At 42.0% G+C, this 16,936-nt stretch overlaps 1 protein-coding gene and 1 pseudogene across 1 annotated transcript; one reads left to right on the forward strand and one right to left on the reverse strand.

Moving 5' to 3' along the window:
- Positions 1-512: 512 nt before the first annotated feature.
- On the reverse strand, positions 513-5,461 carry LOC147615498 (protein terminal ear1-like). The gene is made up of 6 exons (XM_086779599.1): positions 4,942-5,461; positions 2,758-4,461; positions 1,763-2,522; positions 1,560-1,676; positions 1,304-1,445; positions 513-1,128 (listed from the first exon to the last, which is right to left on the reverse strand). Exons 2-6 carry the CDS (start codon positions 4,241-4,243, stop codon positions 730-732), a joined length of 2,904 nt encoding a protein of 967 aa, XP_086635725.1. The 5' UTR covers positions 4,244-4,461; positions 4,942-5,461; the 3' UTR covers positions 513-729.
- A 5,561-nt stretch (positions 5,462-11,022) lies between these two features.
- On the forward strand, positions 11,023-11,988 carry LOC147615499 (desiccation-related protein PCC13-62 pseudogene; annotated as a pseudogene).
- Positions 11,989-16,936: the final 4,948 nt, after the last annotated feature.

A 16,936-nucleotide genomic window follows, 5' to 3' on the forward strand; every position in this document is an offset into this window, starting at 1 on the left:
CGCTCTACAAAGCCGACTAGGTGGTTTTGAACCATTTAAGTGTCCAGTCTTGGCCAGACAATGACATATAGCACCAAGATTTCCACCACCACTTGGACCATCATAACTCCATGCTTATCAAGGTCACAGACACAAGTAAGGACCAATTGATATAAAGAGAGGGTGAATAGATATTTTTACTTACTCACATGTACCATGACTACCATCATCATGAAAGGGAAGCATATGACAATTCTATATGAGGAAGTTCTACCACTAACACACCACCACCATGGTGACTCATGTGAAAGTAACATGCATGCTTCACAAAAACGAGCCCCAATATCTGTACCTCTTCAAATTTCTCAACCTTTTATATTAAGTATTAAGAATATGGGTCAATTAAGTGAATGAAGCACTAAGATGTCCCTTTAGACTAAATCTGTTATTAAATCTCATGCTACTCTGATTAATAGCAGGAACAAAAACAAGTGAATGGTACCACAACATAAGTTTGCAAATGTGTACTTGAAGGCCACTTGTATTAAGTCACTTTTTTCGCACAAGCAATTAACTGTGGGAATGCAGCAGTTACTTTTTTCCACATAATCGAAGTATAATAAGAACAGGTGTAAGAGAGGAAGAGCAGAGTCCATATGCAATGCAGTGCAGCTTAGTTAAGAAGGTGACTTGAAAGGCATTATACAATTGCTAGGGGGAAGTGTGGCTTATGTGTGGTGTATGTGTGTATCAGGCCCCCACCTTTAGTGTGAACATGTCAAGGTCATCTGCACCATCAACATCCCCCTCAGCTTTGAAGTCATTTTCACTACCACTACTTCTACTATTACAGTCAGAGAAGGCCTTGTCATGTGGAAGCCCGCTTCCTGATGGTGGCCTGCAAGGCTCAACAAGAGCTGTTGTCTGCCCACCGGATGAGATCGATGTCCGCGCAGCAGCGGGCAGGAGTAATGCCCGCCCACCACCACCTGTCCGACCTCCCCTGATCATCCCCAGTTGACCAGCAGCAACCCTTGGTGGTGGGCACTCTATCCCATTCCTAGGTGGTACAAACACCAGCGGCAAATACTCATCTGTATCACATGCAAACCTCGAATTCCTGAAATGATCCTCCAATGCAGACCGCCCCTGTTAACATCATGCAAAGAACATGAATAGTCGCCCACTATGAAGCAAAAAGCTTTCACACTCCTTAGCTAGCTCCAAGCACAGCAAGGTGGAGACAATGGATGCGAATGCATTATAATCTGAGCTGCTGCAAACACAACTGGCATTGTACTGGTGGAGAGGATGGGAAGCTTACTTGTACACGGGCATAGGCGATCTCGCAGATCTTCCTTGAATTAAATGCTTCCCAAGCTTGCTCATGGAAGGCTTTGTAGAACTTAAGGGTTGCTAGAGCAGTTGTAAAGTTTACAAATGCATAACCCAGATTGCACCTATTCCTGCAATGCCACAGAGCAAGGCTAATTACATCAAAAGCCAAAAACCTGTGGTAGAACTACCACTAATCATGATTAATTAAGAGTACCACACAGTTGAAAGAGTTTCTGGCATACTTAAAATCTATGGGAAGGTACACGAAGTCATAGGCAGACTCCGGCTCATTAATGTCCAGAATTCGGCTGTTGTACTCCAAGCAATGCTGGTCCAGCAGCGTCAACAGCATCTGCTGGCTGTTACCACAAACCCTCCAAGAGAGTAAGCTTGGCAATACTTGATACCATAGAAATTATACTAAACACCTGCTTATAGCTCTAACCTGTATTTGTTGGGAATGTTTCTGATCATCAATGTGGTCCTCTGGTTTCCCGAAATCAAGTAAACCTCTCTCTCATCAAACTCGAAATGGAGATGGCCTCCTCTGATGATGGGATGCCTGGGGATTGCTCCAAACCTTTCCGCTGCACAGCTCACACCATCGCTACCTCCACTGTGTGACTGCTTTACCACCACCTGACCTGCTTTGGGATCGGAGCTTGGGAGCCCATTTCGCCTTTTCCAAGGTCCAGCGATCTCCCCATGTCTGAACCCATTAAAACCTGTTTTTCTTTCATTGCCATGGCCATGAAACCTTGGCAAGCCATGCTTTGGGGCATCGTTTGGACCTACAAATGTGTTGGGTAGCACTATTGCATTGGGGCCAGGAACTGTACTGAGGTTTACATGGAAGGGTGGAGATTGACCTTCAGAAGGCAATCTCTGCCACTTTTGTTGATGAGAGCCATTGTAGCCTTGCCACCCACAGTGTAGAGTATCCTTATTCCAGCCGTGCGGCTGGGCAGTGTGACCATGAGCAACAATGGTGCCTGCATTGCCAGTTATCTCCTGGTGTGCCCTGGCCTGGGCTTTCTGCCTGCGTGCTGGTCCTCCCTGTCGGCTGAATTCTATCTTCACACACTTCCCACATACCTCCTGACCATTCAAAGCAGTCCATGCAGCTGCCGCATCACGAACATCATAAAACTCAACAAATTTGTGCTGCCGTTTTGTGGGAGCTTCCCTCAATTCCCTTACATCTCCTGCAATGAGGATAGGCAGTTAGGAAAGTCTATTCGGCATCAAAGAACGAGGCTAAACTTATGCTAAACTATGCGAAACTGCATACACAAGCACATAATACATCTACAAATGCTGATTAGGAGAGTAGAACTATTTAAATGACGCTCATGGTGGTTAATTTACAAGAAAGGCACATCGCATTCTAATCAAGTTTCATTGCTAATGAGGATTAAAAACCGGAGGGCATCAGCTCACCATATGTCTCGAAAACTTCTCGGAGGTCCTGCAGATTGACATCAGCACCTACGTTGAACAAGACTAGGGTGCCCTGATTGTGGGCGTCTGGAACCGGCATGGCCCATGCAGCAATGTACTGAGCCCATACTACATTGCCACAGAGAAGTCCTCTGGGGCCGCTGTTGATCAACCCATCTTCGTGGGTACTCAGATGAAGTCTGTATGGAAATTCTGTCCCATTTTGGGCATGTAGTTGCTGCTGGAACTGCTGTTGCCGAAGCAGATGCTGGTTCTGCATGTCTCTGAGGGCCTGCTGAGAAGAGCGAAGGTCATAGAACTGAACTGAAAGGAGGCCTTCTGGAAGCCTTTCAACCTGCATGGCTCTGATGGGGCCCCAACACTGCAGCTCCTCACGGAGGTGAATCTCACTGATGTGTGGGGGTACTCCTGTGATTAGAAGAGCTCTGGAGATGTGCTCCTTCCAGCCATATTGGGGATGAAACTGTTTGTGGATGAAGACGTTGGGGACTTGAGGGTCCATTTCTGCTGCTGCAGGTGGGCACATGAAGGGGCGCGAAGATGCTGCAGAAAGGGATGGTGGTGAGGGGGCCGCCATAGCCATCGCTGGAAATAAACCCACACGCGCAGGTGAAGGATTTGCGAGAAACGGAGGCCTAAACGCAGGCATGTTGGCCGGTGCAGCAGGAATCCCAATGCCCATCTGGGGACCCCCCCCATAGCCGCCAAACCCTTCATTGTAAGCGAAACCCAATTCGTAATTGGCAGGGCCCATCTGATGACCCATTTCGTAATTGGCAGGTCCCATCTCGTAATTAGCAGAGCCAATCTCAAAATTTACAGTGCTCATCTCATACTTAGCAGGACCCATCTCGTAATCAAGATGACCCAGCTCGTAATTAGCAGGTTTGGCAGGACCCATCTCGTAATTAATAGCACCCATATTATAATTAAAAGAATTCATCTCGGGATTAGGTGAGTGATTAGAGTAGCTCGCCTGCGGCACCGGCTGTTGCTGCAATTTGGCAGCTGAAGAAGAGCCAGCAGGGGTAAACTCACGAGCGTTGGGGTCTAAGCTACCCAAGATCGAAGGAGGAGAAGTGACAAGAGAAGGCGGAAGACAGAGCTGATCGCTTTGCTGCTGCTGGCTATGACGATAAAGAACGTTTTGATCAGTGGTATCGGTATGGCATAGTGAAGGTGGACGCAATTCCTGCCTACTGGCTAGTGGCTGATGCGAGCTATTTATAAGGTCCATCTGCTTCTGCTTATCTGGGCTCTCTTCTTCAACTGCAAGCTTTTCTTGCTGCGACAGCACAGCTGCCTCCTCATGACGATGAGTGCTCAAGGGCGATGAAGGCACCACTAAAGGTTCATTAGTAGAGCTTTTAATGCAGCTTCTACAGCATTTGGTGCTGCAATCAGAAGCGCTTTTGCTGTAACAATCGCCCGATTCCTTGCCCTCTATCTCCTCACAAATCGGCATGGCGCCTGATGGCGGGGTACGTTATGATGATCAGCAGAGTCGCTTTCGCATGTGGGACTACAAGTTTGCGAGAAGTCGCTTTTCCTGCAACGGCGCAAAAGATAAAAAATGAAACAACTACAGTATTTTGATAATGGGCACGACCCCACTGCAAAAACCTTAAACCCTGATGGCTATGGCGGTGGCTGGCTGTTGGGTTCTGCTGCTTTGACAAGCACCTGCGGAGAAAGTAAAGAAAAGCAAGCTGAAAACGTCAGGTTCAGATTCTGCTAAAGTTAGTCTAAGGTATGATGCAGAGCCCAGGCAACTCTGTACTGCAATTTAGCTTACCACTCCCAACTATATTTAGCGGAGAAATGCTAGGTTTTGGCCCCTTTTTCAATGCGGAACAAAGCCTGGTTGGATTACTAAACTAGACGCACAAACTGCTCTATAGAACCCTAACTAGCTGGTCATCTATTACAAAGCATGGCTTAGCCTCATAGTTCTGAAGCACCCTTTAATCACCATAGACTAGCGAGCTCACGCTTAATCTAAACAGGTCTCTGATAGTTTACATAAGACTGGTGATTAGGGCTAATTACATAAGACTGGTGATTATGGCTAATTAACCTATGCAGGGCGAACCTACACAGTAGATTGGAGCAAGCGAGAGAGAGACACACACACACACACACACACAAAGTATGTGGAAGTACCAGTCAAGGTTGCAGGTAAACGTGTATCGGCAACGTATCCAAAGGGGCTCGAATGTGGGGAAAGATTCGGGAGCGGGGGGGCATTAAGGGCGTGAGACAGAGAGAAAGAGATGATCTTGACTCTCGCCGCGCTCTGAAGACTCGAAAGGGATTGACAGACAGAGAGAGAGAGAGAGAGAGAAGAAAGAGAGAGAGCTCAGCCCCGGGGTGTTGTTAGTTCTAATAGCAGACTGTAGCAAGGTACTGATATTACACTGTGCTATTAGTATTAGAGAGAGAGAGAGAGAGAGAGAGAGAGAGATTTTGTGTAAGGGCTTAGGTTAAGTCAAAGCAAAGCGTACAAGTACTTCATACACACAGATGTCCGGAGAGAGAGACAGACCCCGGGAGAGAGAACATTCATCTGTGTTGAGAGAGACCCTGAGGGAGAGAGGAGAGTATGTAAGGGGGAAGGAAGCGTCACCCTGTCGGGAGAGTCGCTAAACTTGGCGGGGCGCACTAAATTGGGCATCCGCTGAAAGTTGAAACCGCCTCCCTCGTAGGCCCTATATTAAAACAAAAAACCGCTTCTCCGGGGATAGGCTCGTACAAAACAACCCGCCCCAATCGCCAAGTAAGCAAACAGGACCCGGGTAGTCTCAGTCGAGGACCTCCCGTGACCCCGTCCCTGTGCCCTGCCGGCCGCGTGTGAAACGTAGGACCCGGCCACTAGCCCTACCAAACCCAATGCCCGTTGCCCATCCTTCCCATCACCCACCCAGACGAGCCCTCACACGCTCTTGTCCGGACTAATCCGCCCCAGAATCTGGGCCGCCCCGCCGCCATCGAACCTTAACAGCTCGGGCCCACCACGTCCATACAAAATTTTTACATTTTGCCCTTAAAAGTTTACCCACATGTCGCCCAAATTCCAACTAGCGGTTCGATTGCAACTCTCAGTTAGATTGCCTAGTCCTTTTGATAAAGGGGTTGGGGTTTATTCTTCATACTAAGGGTATTTAAAAAATTGCCCTTCTCGAAACGAAGGCTAAATTCTCAAGAGAGAGGAAAAAAAAGTGGTATGCCCCTCCGATCTCTTCACATAGAAATGGAGTTTAAGACTTGGTTGTATTGCAGCTTTTGAACATCTTCAGTTAAATATGGAAATTGTAACCCTGACTTGGTTGTATTGCAGCTTTTGAACAGCTTCAGTTAATATATATAATTATTATTGATTCTCAAAAAAAAATGGAGTTTAAGAGTCCTATCTAGCGAATTATTCTCAAATATCCCTTTTTCACTCCCATGAACTAAAAAGTTAGGAGGAACCTTAGAGAGAGAGAGAGAAATGAGTCTTTTGATGCCATAGCCAAGCCAACATACCACACGTGATCACATAATTGCCTAGCTAACATACTACATGTGATTCTAGTACTTGTATCCAATTTGATCGCAACTCTCTATTAGATTACCTAGTCCTTCCTACCTCAAGTTTGTTTTTTTGCCATCCCTTGCACAACCATCACTTCCAAGTAGTACTCGTTTAAAGGCCTTTTGAAGGTAGTCACACCTCACTCCACAAAGAATGACGTTTTAAGACTAGTAGTACATGTAGCAAATCTTGTGTTTGACACATTATGAATCCCACACCTAGTTCTCAAACATCCCCTTTTCAATCTAAACAACTAAGATGTTAGTAAGAACCGTCTCACCCAAGTGATCACGCAAGAGATATATGTGTGTGTATATATGTGTGTGTGTGTATGAGTCTTTCAATGCCATAGCCAAGAGAATATACCACATATGATTCACATGATTGCCTAGTCATCATAGCACATAAGAAACTAGTACTCGTATTCAGTTCAATTTTGTAACTCTTAGTTAGATTACCTACGTCTTCCTTCCTCAAGTCTACTTTTTTAATCATCCCTTTTACGTAACACTACCATCACTTTGAAAAGTAAGGCCTTTTGAAGGTAGTCATATCTCAATCCATAAAATGAGACTTTTTTGGCCTCATAACTAGTACCTACACATGGACAATGTAGCAAATCTTGTATTTGACACTTTGCCTATCTCACATCTAGTTCCCAAAACACCCCTCCTCACTTTAGACAACTACGAAGTTAATAAGAACTTTGTCACACCTGAGAGAGAGAGAGAGAGAGAGAGAGAGAGGGAGAGGGAGAGATGTGTCTTTTAGTGCCATAGCCAATCCAATGTTCTACATATGATTCACATGATTGTCGAGCCAACATGCCACATATGATTCAAGTACCAGTATCGAGTTCAACTATAACTCTTTGTTTGATTGCCTAGTCCTTCCTTCCTCAACTCCATAACTATTTGGCCATCCCTTGCACGTAGCACTACCATCGCTTCCAAGTAATACTCTCAAAGGCCTTTTGAAAGTAGTCACATCTCACTACATAAACAAAGTCTTTTAAGCTTTATAGTACGTACACTTTTGACAATGTAGCAAATCTTTATTTGACACTTTGCATATCTCACCAAAATTTTCTTTTCACTCTTAACAACTAGGAAGTTAGTAAGAACCTTCTCATGCGACGAAAGAGAGATAGAGAGTGAAGTCTTCCAATATCATAACCAAACCAACATGCCACATATGATTTACATGATTGCTACCAACATACCACATATGATTCTAGTACTTCTAACTAGTTCACTATTGATAAGATTCCCTAGTCCTTCCTTCCTCAAGTTTGTTTTTTTGCCATCCCTTGCACGTAGTACTACCGTCACTTCTAAGTAGTACTCTTAAAGCCTTTTGAAGGTAGTCACATTGCACCCCCCACAAAAAGAGCCTCTTAAGCCTCATAATAGTACAAACACATTGACAATGTAGCAAACCTTGTGTTTTTGTCACCTTCCCTATCCAAAACCTTGTTCCTAAAAATCTCCTTTTTCACTCCAAATAATTTAGAAGTTAGTTAAATTCTTCTCTTCACTCAAGCAAATGCACATGTGTGCACGAGAGAGAGAGAGAGAGAGAGAGAGAGAGAGAGAGAGAGAGAGAGAGAGAGAGAGAGAGAGAGAGAGAGAGAGAGCGAGAAGGCTATAGCCAATGGGATTGAATAATCAATCAGTTTTATTGAGATTGTAATCTCTTTATTTTTTCAATTCTAAGAAGTTTCATAGTAAAAGTATGTAACTCAAGCACTTGCTTACTATACCATGCAAAACATAACAAGGCTATGTAATTGAAGTCACTAAGCTTCGGAAGCATTCTTACAATGGTCTCCCTCTATCTACCAAAAGACTCGAGCAATAGTTCGACAACCCTTCAAAAAAAACAAGGCTATGTAATTGAAGTCACTAAGCTTCGGAAGCATTCTTACAATGGTCTCCCTCTATCTACCAAAAGACTCGAGCAATAGTTCGACAACCCTTCAAAAAAAACAAGGCTATGTAATTGAAGTCACTAAGCTTCGGAAGCATTCTTACAATGGTCTCCCTCTATCTACCAAAAGACTCGAGCAATAGTTCGACAACCCTTCAAAAAAAACAAGGTTTTCTTTTGGTAACTAAATAGTAAAACAAAATGCAAACATGTTCTCATCAATTAGAAGCATTTTTTGATGTTTTAACAAGGCAACCTATTGTACCATTACTTCAAATATTTACTATTATGTAATAGCATTGTTGACCACCTTGATATAATGATAATGGTATTCCCTTCACGTACAACTTTTAGGCTATGATTATGAGAAAATAGACACAATCAAATTATATGACATCAACATTTTGTAAACATCTTATTGCACATGCATGTAATATTCAAGTGTTGATGGTTGTAATGTTATTTAAGCTCAAAATCATGACCTATAACCTTGCTAGATTGGTGCACATTGAGGAGATCTTAGTAAACTCTAGCTTGAAAGTGAACTTCCTCACACAACAAAGCATAACTCTCATTTACCTAATCTTTGAAACCGTAATGTAAGGTGATTGAAGGGTTCTTTCTAGTGCCTAACCATATTATGAGAGCTCAAGGTATGTAGATTTTTATTGTCTTTACCTAATCTTTGAAACCATAATGTAAGGTGATTGAAGGGTTCTTTCTGGTGCCTAACCATATTATGAGAGCTCAAGGTATGTAGATTTTTATTGTCTTTACCCATATATTGCCTCTATTTTAAGATTTCCAACTCAAAAGCTTTTAATTCTAGATATGAATTAATCAAAAAGTTATGTATAAACTAAAACATTATATAAGTGACAAACTAAAAGTTAAGTTGTGTATACCAACTGCTGCGCCAAGTGCTATAACCTAAGGCATTATATAAGTGACAAGCATTATATAAACTAAGAGTTAAGTTGTGTATACTACATGCACATTAAGTGCAATAAATTAAAAAGATTATATAAGTGGCAAAGATCAAAGCTTTAACACCTGAATCAATTTTAAAAAACATTGATAATATGAATTGTAAAATCACAAAAAAAAAAAGCTTAAATGATATTTATTACCCTCATGGCAATGTGGCAACATCTCAACGCTGCATTCTTGAAGCACTTTATCTAGGAGTGCAAGCTTGTGAGACTCATACCTAGGGATTTAGTCACAGTGAGGGAACCGCAAGAATTTACAATTGAATTAACTTTGTGATAGCATATTACACTTAAGAGATAATAGTGATATGTCCTTATGCTGCACAAAAGGTTAAACCATGAACTAATGGCCCATATTCAATAATTATAAGAGTTAAAGTTGTTTGAGTGAGAGAGAGAGAGAGAGAGAGAGAGAGAGAGAGAGCAAAACACCTAATTTCCCCTTGTCTATAATGCTTAACCCACCATATTCATTAATCTATCACTCCCTTTATCATAAACACATTGTTGTATAATGTGTTATGTATCAGCATGAATAAACTTACATTGAAGCATTCTTTATTTAAATGACATATGAGCATTATTTATGTAAATGACACATATTTCATTCTCGGTGTTCTAGAAAATGACCCTCGTGTTTAAAAGGTAAGGAATATCTCTTTATCATGGTGGAGAATGTAAAAAAGAAGCCTCCTAATTACAGTTTGCTATTAAATCTTCTTCTTCTTTTCAAACAAATCAAACATTTCTTTGTTAGGGTGTAAGTTTTTTTTGGGGATCAATAGTAAATATATATACTTATTATTGATCCCAATAGTAAATAGTAAACATCTTGGGTTAGGGTGTGGGAGCTGTGGGAGGTGCCGTCGGTGGGGGGGGGGGACTGGGGTGTTGTTTATAATTTTTTTAAAAAAAGAGGTGATGTAAAAAGAGTTGAGCTTAAGCCATGGTGGGTTTGGAAAACCAGTAACACCTGCACAGAGAGAAAGAGGGTAGCCTCCTTCATGACTCTCTCCAATTGGATGATCAAAGGGTGGTTTTGCAATACCACGATGGTGAGGATCAAGACCTTGGCTTCAATTTTGCAAGATTCCATGGTTTAGGTAAAACCATGAGAGAGAAGAAAGTGGCTTTTATCATGGCCATCATGTCTCATGCCTTTGACGCAACCTCTGTTCCCACGTTGTCTTTGCTTTGGGATCTCGTTGTCACTGCTTGAGGGGTGTCGAAACCGTTGTCACTGCTTGAGGGGTGTCTTTGCTTTGGGATCCCGTTGTCACTGCTTGAGGGGTGTCGAAACCGGAGCTTTGATACCAATACAACGAGAATGCCACTCTAGCTCAGAAATACGCTGCAAAACACCCGCGAGATATTTTTACACTTCGAAAATCACGGACACGAGATGAGACGAACACACAGCAATGGGTACAATCTCCCCCCATGTGAGCAACTCCTTCTCCTGCCCACATGTATTTAAATCTATTAATGTTTTTGATGCTACAAGGAGATGGATGATGAGATGAGTTGAAGATAAAATATGACATGAGTCTCTCTTCTTATCTTGCATCTTACATCTTACATAATATAACGGGAGAAGAGAGTGGACTTTTCATGATATGCCACATGGCAAGTTTTTTAAGGCCTCTCTCCTTTTCTAGACTTTTCAAATTCAAATCAAAAGGCTACTACTAGCCTCTTCAATATGAGGGGAAAAACTACTAGCCTCTTTAATATGAGGGGGAAAACTAGATGTTAGAGCCTCTCTCTCTTCCGAGCTCCCTCTCTCCCCTTGAGGGCTATTGTATTTGCTCCACCACAAAGGGGAGAGCCAAACTGTTGCTGCACACGCTTAACTTGGAGTATCTGGAGGCAGAGTTCTTCCTGCACACGGGCCTATGGCAAAGACCTTGACCACTTTACCTGGGACCTCGCCACTAACGGCCCTCCGCCTAAAAGCGCCCAGCTTGCCAATCTCGACCTCGTCATCCAAGACATCACACAACAGTTCGGCCTTCAAGAGGTTGGGCATGCAAGGTATGCAGCTTGGGTTAAGCTTCAAGTCAAGCTTGATCTAATGAAGTAGATTAGTACTAAGCATGATCTAACCATGTAAATTAGTGGGGGTGTGGCAGAGCGATTAAAGAGACTATTCCAAATGCTTTCGACCTCTATTGGATTTGAGGAAAGAAGTGTTTGCTGAATGATGGAGCCCCCTTTCAATCCTTACGAAGATAGCCTCAAGCTCCTCTTGGCCATATACAACATCCCATATGTAGGCTTGACACAATATGTGGGTGCTACTCCTACGCTAACCAGCCTTACTACTAAACGAGTAAAGCCAATGCTTTTTTCCCCCTGTACATGCATGATTTTTATATGCATGCATGCACTCACGTGGCAGCTATGGGTGCATGTGTGTGGAGTTAGGAGGGGGTTTGTTGGCTGTGGAGTCTGGGCAAGATGCTGTGATAAGAGCATTGCTTTACATGAGAAGAAAGGAGCTTGTGAAGCCATACGATATGACTAGGCGAGTGGACGGAGAGGCTGAACTGTGGTGGCTGAGGAACAAGCTTGGGCAAGAGCGGGGTGGTGAACGTGCCCAAGTGCTTGGGCGCCGAGGGCAAGACAGAGGGCAACATACTGGCGGGTGACAAATACTCGCTCAACTGCATACGTCGGGACCAAATCCTTGGCACTGGAGACCCCTCCATATAGGGCGGCTTCTATTCGCAAGGTACTAAAGGCCACTTCGTAGAGCAACATCTTCGCTCTTTCCTTGACCTCCTTGAGCTCTAGAAAGGTCGTGTTAGAGCTACCTTTGAAACACTAGTAACGCCCCTTTGCACATCTTCCCCTACTTGGTTACCATGTGTAATAGGGCTTTGTGCAAAATAAAGTGGCTACTTATGTTTTCTATTTCATTAGATGGTCGAAGATTGGCCACACCACTTCTTAGTATATATAAAAGAAGACACATGTCTATCCACATGTATATGTATGCCAAGTTTGGTGCTCTATTCAAAGCACACAAAGTTTTTGAGGAGCTCTCTTTGTGGATATACATATGCCAAGTGTGGTGCCTTGATATACAAGCATGCCACTTTTAATTCTTTCTTCAAAGTAGTCCATTACCAATATGGGATTCAAATTATTAAAGGCTCACTCTATGGTTACCATTCTACTCTCATCCGGAGGACAGGTTGGGAGATTATACATACATACATATGTACATACATACATACATACATATGTACGTACATACGTATACATATACTATTTATTTATATCAATTACTATTTATATATACAAAGGGGTACACACATATATACTACTTTTATGTACATATATATGAGAAGGCCTCGATCAACTACACTCTATGTGAGAGAGAGAGAGAGAGAGAGAGAGAGAGAGAGAGAGAGAGAGTCTATATGTGTGTGTGTTTGTTTGTGGGGGAGAGAGAGCTTCGAGAGAGAATGTGACAATGCTGAAGGGAAGTGAGAAAGAGAGAGGAGGGAGGATTACAATGCACACACACACATAGAATTGTGAATCGTGTGCCCAACTCCTACATCTCGGAGACAGGCCATGCCACTAGTTCTTTATTTAAATGACATATGAGCATTCTTTATGTAAATGAACACATATTTCATTCTCGGTGTTCTAGAAAATGACCCTCATGTGTTTAAAAGGTAAGGAGCATCTCTTTATCATGGTGGAGAATGTAAAAAAGAACCCTCCTTAATTACAATTTGCTATTAAATCTTCTTCTTCTTTTCAAACAAATCGAATATTTATTTGTTAGGGTGTAAGTTTTTTTTTGGATCAATAGTAAATATATATATTTACTATTGATGCCAATAGTAAATATAGTAAATAGTAAACATATTGGGTTAGGGTGTAAGTTTAATACATATGAGAAACTTCTAGTGAAAATTGATACTTTAGTATATGAATGTTTTTTTTCAGTGAGGGACGCTTCACACCCTCATGATGAATGGCACTGTGCACACATGTAAGAAGTCATTTCTATGAAGTCCATAATTATTTATTCACAATAAATACGAATACAATTTAAGACATTTTCAAACGAGAATAAAGCAAATTGGGGAAATCAATGAGGAATGTATTTGGCACATGTTTCAAAAACAGGAATTTGTATTGGATTTCTTAGCCATAAAAATTCTCGAAAATCTTTTGTGAGAAACTGAAGCGCTACCGCTCGCTCTGCCACCACTACCGCCCTTCACCGCCGTCATTCCTCAACAGCGCTCGCCTCCGTTGACCCCATTCCTCTCCTGTGTTTGCCACAGCCCTTTTGAGGGTCTTGACACTGCCCTTCTCCCCCTATGTGTGAGGTAGGATTTCTATCCGAAGGGACTTGGTGCCTTGAGGGTATGCTAGCCCCCCCGGAATAGTTTGCCTCTATATGGGGAGGAGGTGCAAGGAGAGGCAAAGCACGGACCCATGGTAGGCACCTTAGGAACTCACTCACGCACCAGGTAGGCACGTTAGGCCTTCCCGGGTGTGGGAGAGGTTCCGTGCGTGCCGAATGCCCCGGGGGTTGCCCTCCCTGTCTTGCAAATTTTTAAAATGCCCTTAAAAATTACACTGGGGCTCGCAAGGGTGCCCATCAAAAGTCAAGCATGAAAGCAACCATGGGGCCTTGCTCTAAGCGGAGAGAGTGGTCATATGCAAATTGCAATGCCCGTGCATATGCCATAGTATAGTATATACGTATAATATATATATATATATATGCACAATGCCCATAAGGCCGTTCCACGAAGCGCAGGGCGCAGGACCCAGGCAACTTGAGATTGCGCAAAATCTTACAGAATTTTCGAATCCGCAGCCCTATTGTCGGGCTGCTTGTCGGGCTGCGGACTTATGCTAGCCTTCAAATGCGGCTTATAAATGGGAGGGCCATGCACGCTGGCACGGATGGCTGACAGCTGTCCAAAGCGCACTAGTGATAGATCACCTTCGCACGTGTGAATTTATGAGACCGGCCGCCACCTTACAAGTTACCATTACGGCACCTCGTGTAAAGCAAGATTTGTGGACCTTAAATAGTAAATATGCTTTTCCTTCCTTATTATAATATAATTCTTATTATAATATAATTATAATAAAGTGGCTTTGAGCCTCTCAATGTGACCTGACAAAACAAAGGAGAATTGGTCCTTTTATTAAATTTAATTTCTTCCCAACCCCCCCCCCCCAAGCTAGCACTTTTCCTACCTAGTTCTATAAAAATCTTTACACTTAGCCATCTATAATTCAGAGTTCTGGTTCGGAAATTATTTTTACTAAGCCTTGCGTTGAGCCTTTTATCATAGGAAGTTTTAATTTTGAACAAGCTTTTTCTTTATAACTAAATCTTGAAATTTTTGAGGAGGTGTTTTTCCTTCTTCCCTTAATTTTAGAAGTTTTTTTAAAGAAATTGAACAAGTTCTCATATCATATCCCACATCTCATCTTCCCATACAAAGAAGGATCTTTCCCAAGAGAAATGAAAGCCCAGCAGTCAACAGCACATCAGAGGTGAAGCCTTTGGGTGACCGTTCTTCAAAGTCCTCCCCTTTTGTCCCTATCTTCACTACTGGTCTTCTTCCCAGGGGATTCTCGATCAGGGCCACTACTGGTCTTCTTCTTAATAGAAAGTGGGATTATGGGAAGTACGCAAGTAGGAAGATTTTTGTAAAAAAACCTATGATTAAATTATAGATATTAATAAATTATTGTTCCAAAAAAAGAGATTGAACAAGTTCTACATTAAGACTAACCTATCTTTCCCCAAACCCTGCTATAATTCCAATCCCCCTCCCTCAAAAAACAAATCAAGTTTCAATCCCCTCTTTTTTCAAAAAATCTCAAAATGGTGTCTCTAGATAGAGCTTTCTTCTAGTTGAATGCCTCTTGAGTTCGTGCTTTTTAGAGCCATTTTTGGTACCCCGTCCAAAGCTAGCAAATTGACAATCATTTCTACAAGAGATGGAATACATCTTCTAGGGCTCTTTTATAGAAGGGCGTATCATACTAATATTTGTCCACTTGCCTATGTGGTCCCTAACTTAAAATCTCCACATCAATGGATTTAGATGTGCCATTGAGGCGCCCTTCCAAAACGTTATCATGCATCTCTTTTAGGCCATAAACGGACATCTAGTTTGCCAATTCAAAGCAAACTCTTGGAGCCAATTTTCCCTTTCATCTTGTGCAAGCCCCCTCAATCTTTGGATTTCAATTTAATGCCTCCATGGCGAAGCCATGTTTGTAGCTCCAAAGCCATCAAATCTAACTTGCAATCTCTTTATCTCCTAATTGTGAATGCCTTTGTTTACCTAGGCATATGACCACCAAGTACATTCACCAAGATATATATCACCCATCAAGGATCTTTGATTCACCCATTTGCATGCATTAAAAGCCTCTTTTCGACACTATACCTTGTTTTAGAATTGCTTGATTGATTGATTTTACATGAAGCTCTGGGGAAAACTATGCTCAACCCGTGTACCCCAAAGTCCTTCCTCATGCTTGTGCTGCCAAACCATTCTCTAGTTATGTAGCTCCAAGTCTCGTTGCCTTCCATATGTGTCATCCATTTGCAACCATACTCTTAGCTTTTAATTGTACATAAGGCATTCCATTACCGCCCCTTTTCAATATGGCTGCATAATTGACTCTAAGATATAAAGAACCACCTTTCTTTTTTCAAAGAGTGGCTCTTACCAAATGCACATATGGATGCCACAAAGACTATGGATATTGTATGTATATGCTTGACAAGTGTGATCCATCCTCATAGAGAAAGATGAAGTGTGTTTCAATATAAAGGAGGTCTGGCAATGGATCACGGCAAAATGCCATTTGCACTATATGGAAAACTTACAATAATATAATGTTTACCAAGAAACTAAGGCTTTAATGTGAGAAGATCCAAGTTGGCAATATCTAAAGAAAATTTGAGGAATTCTCAGAGGGAACATTTGGGGACAATATCATCGAGAGATCTATGTGTAAGAGTAGTCAACATGTAATAATACTCTCGTAAGGAAGCTTAACATAGGGCCTAGCCTGATGTGATGTAAATAAATTTTTTTGCCTTTAATAAGTGTACATCCCTTGCCAAGAAACAAAAAGACAAGTAAACAAATCCTAGAATGTCCCCATTTACAGTCACCCTTGCATTAAGAGAGGACCAAGTGTTTCGATTTTTTTTAAAACATTACATGAATCTTTTTCACTATGGGTTGGAGAGATGGTAATTTTGTACAAACATTTTCTTTATAATTTCATCCAAACGTAACTATTTTTTTGGGAAAAATGAGGAGGTAGCTTTCCATCTCCCAATTTGAGATGGAATTTTCAAAAGCTGAGCACATTCTAGGCTAAAGGAAACCTACCTTTTTCCCATCCCTAGAGGACCACTTACAATTACTTACGGAAAAAACAAAACTATTTCCACTTTGAGGATGGCTCAACCTTTGAAATGAAACTTCTCTTAGAAGCATAAAATTGGTATCATTTACTCATTGAGGAGAAAGCAAACTATTCACCACTTAAAGTTTCAAAAACATTGTGACTAGCTTTTTAAAAACATTTTTTTCATGGATTTATGAGGTTTATATACTTTTATGTCATCCTCTAGATTAGGCCC

The sequence above is a fragment of the Cibotium barometz genome, chromosome 40 (genome assembly GCF_041138505.1).
Source record: "Cibotium barometz isolate CiBa-2024 chromosome 40, ASM4113850v1, whole genome shotgun sequence".
In the NCBI taxonomy this organism is placed as follows: domain Eukaryota; kingdom Viridiplantae; phylum Streptophyta; class Polypodiopsida; order Cyatheales; family Cibotiaceae; genus Cibotium; species Cibotium barometz.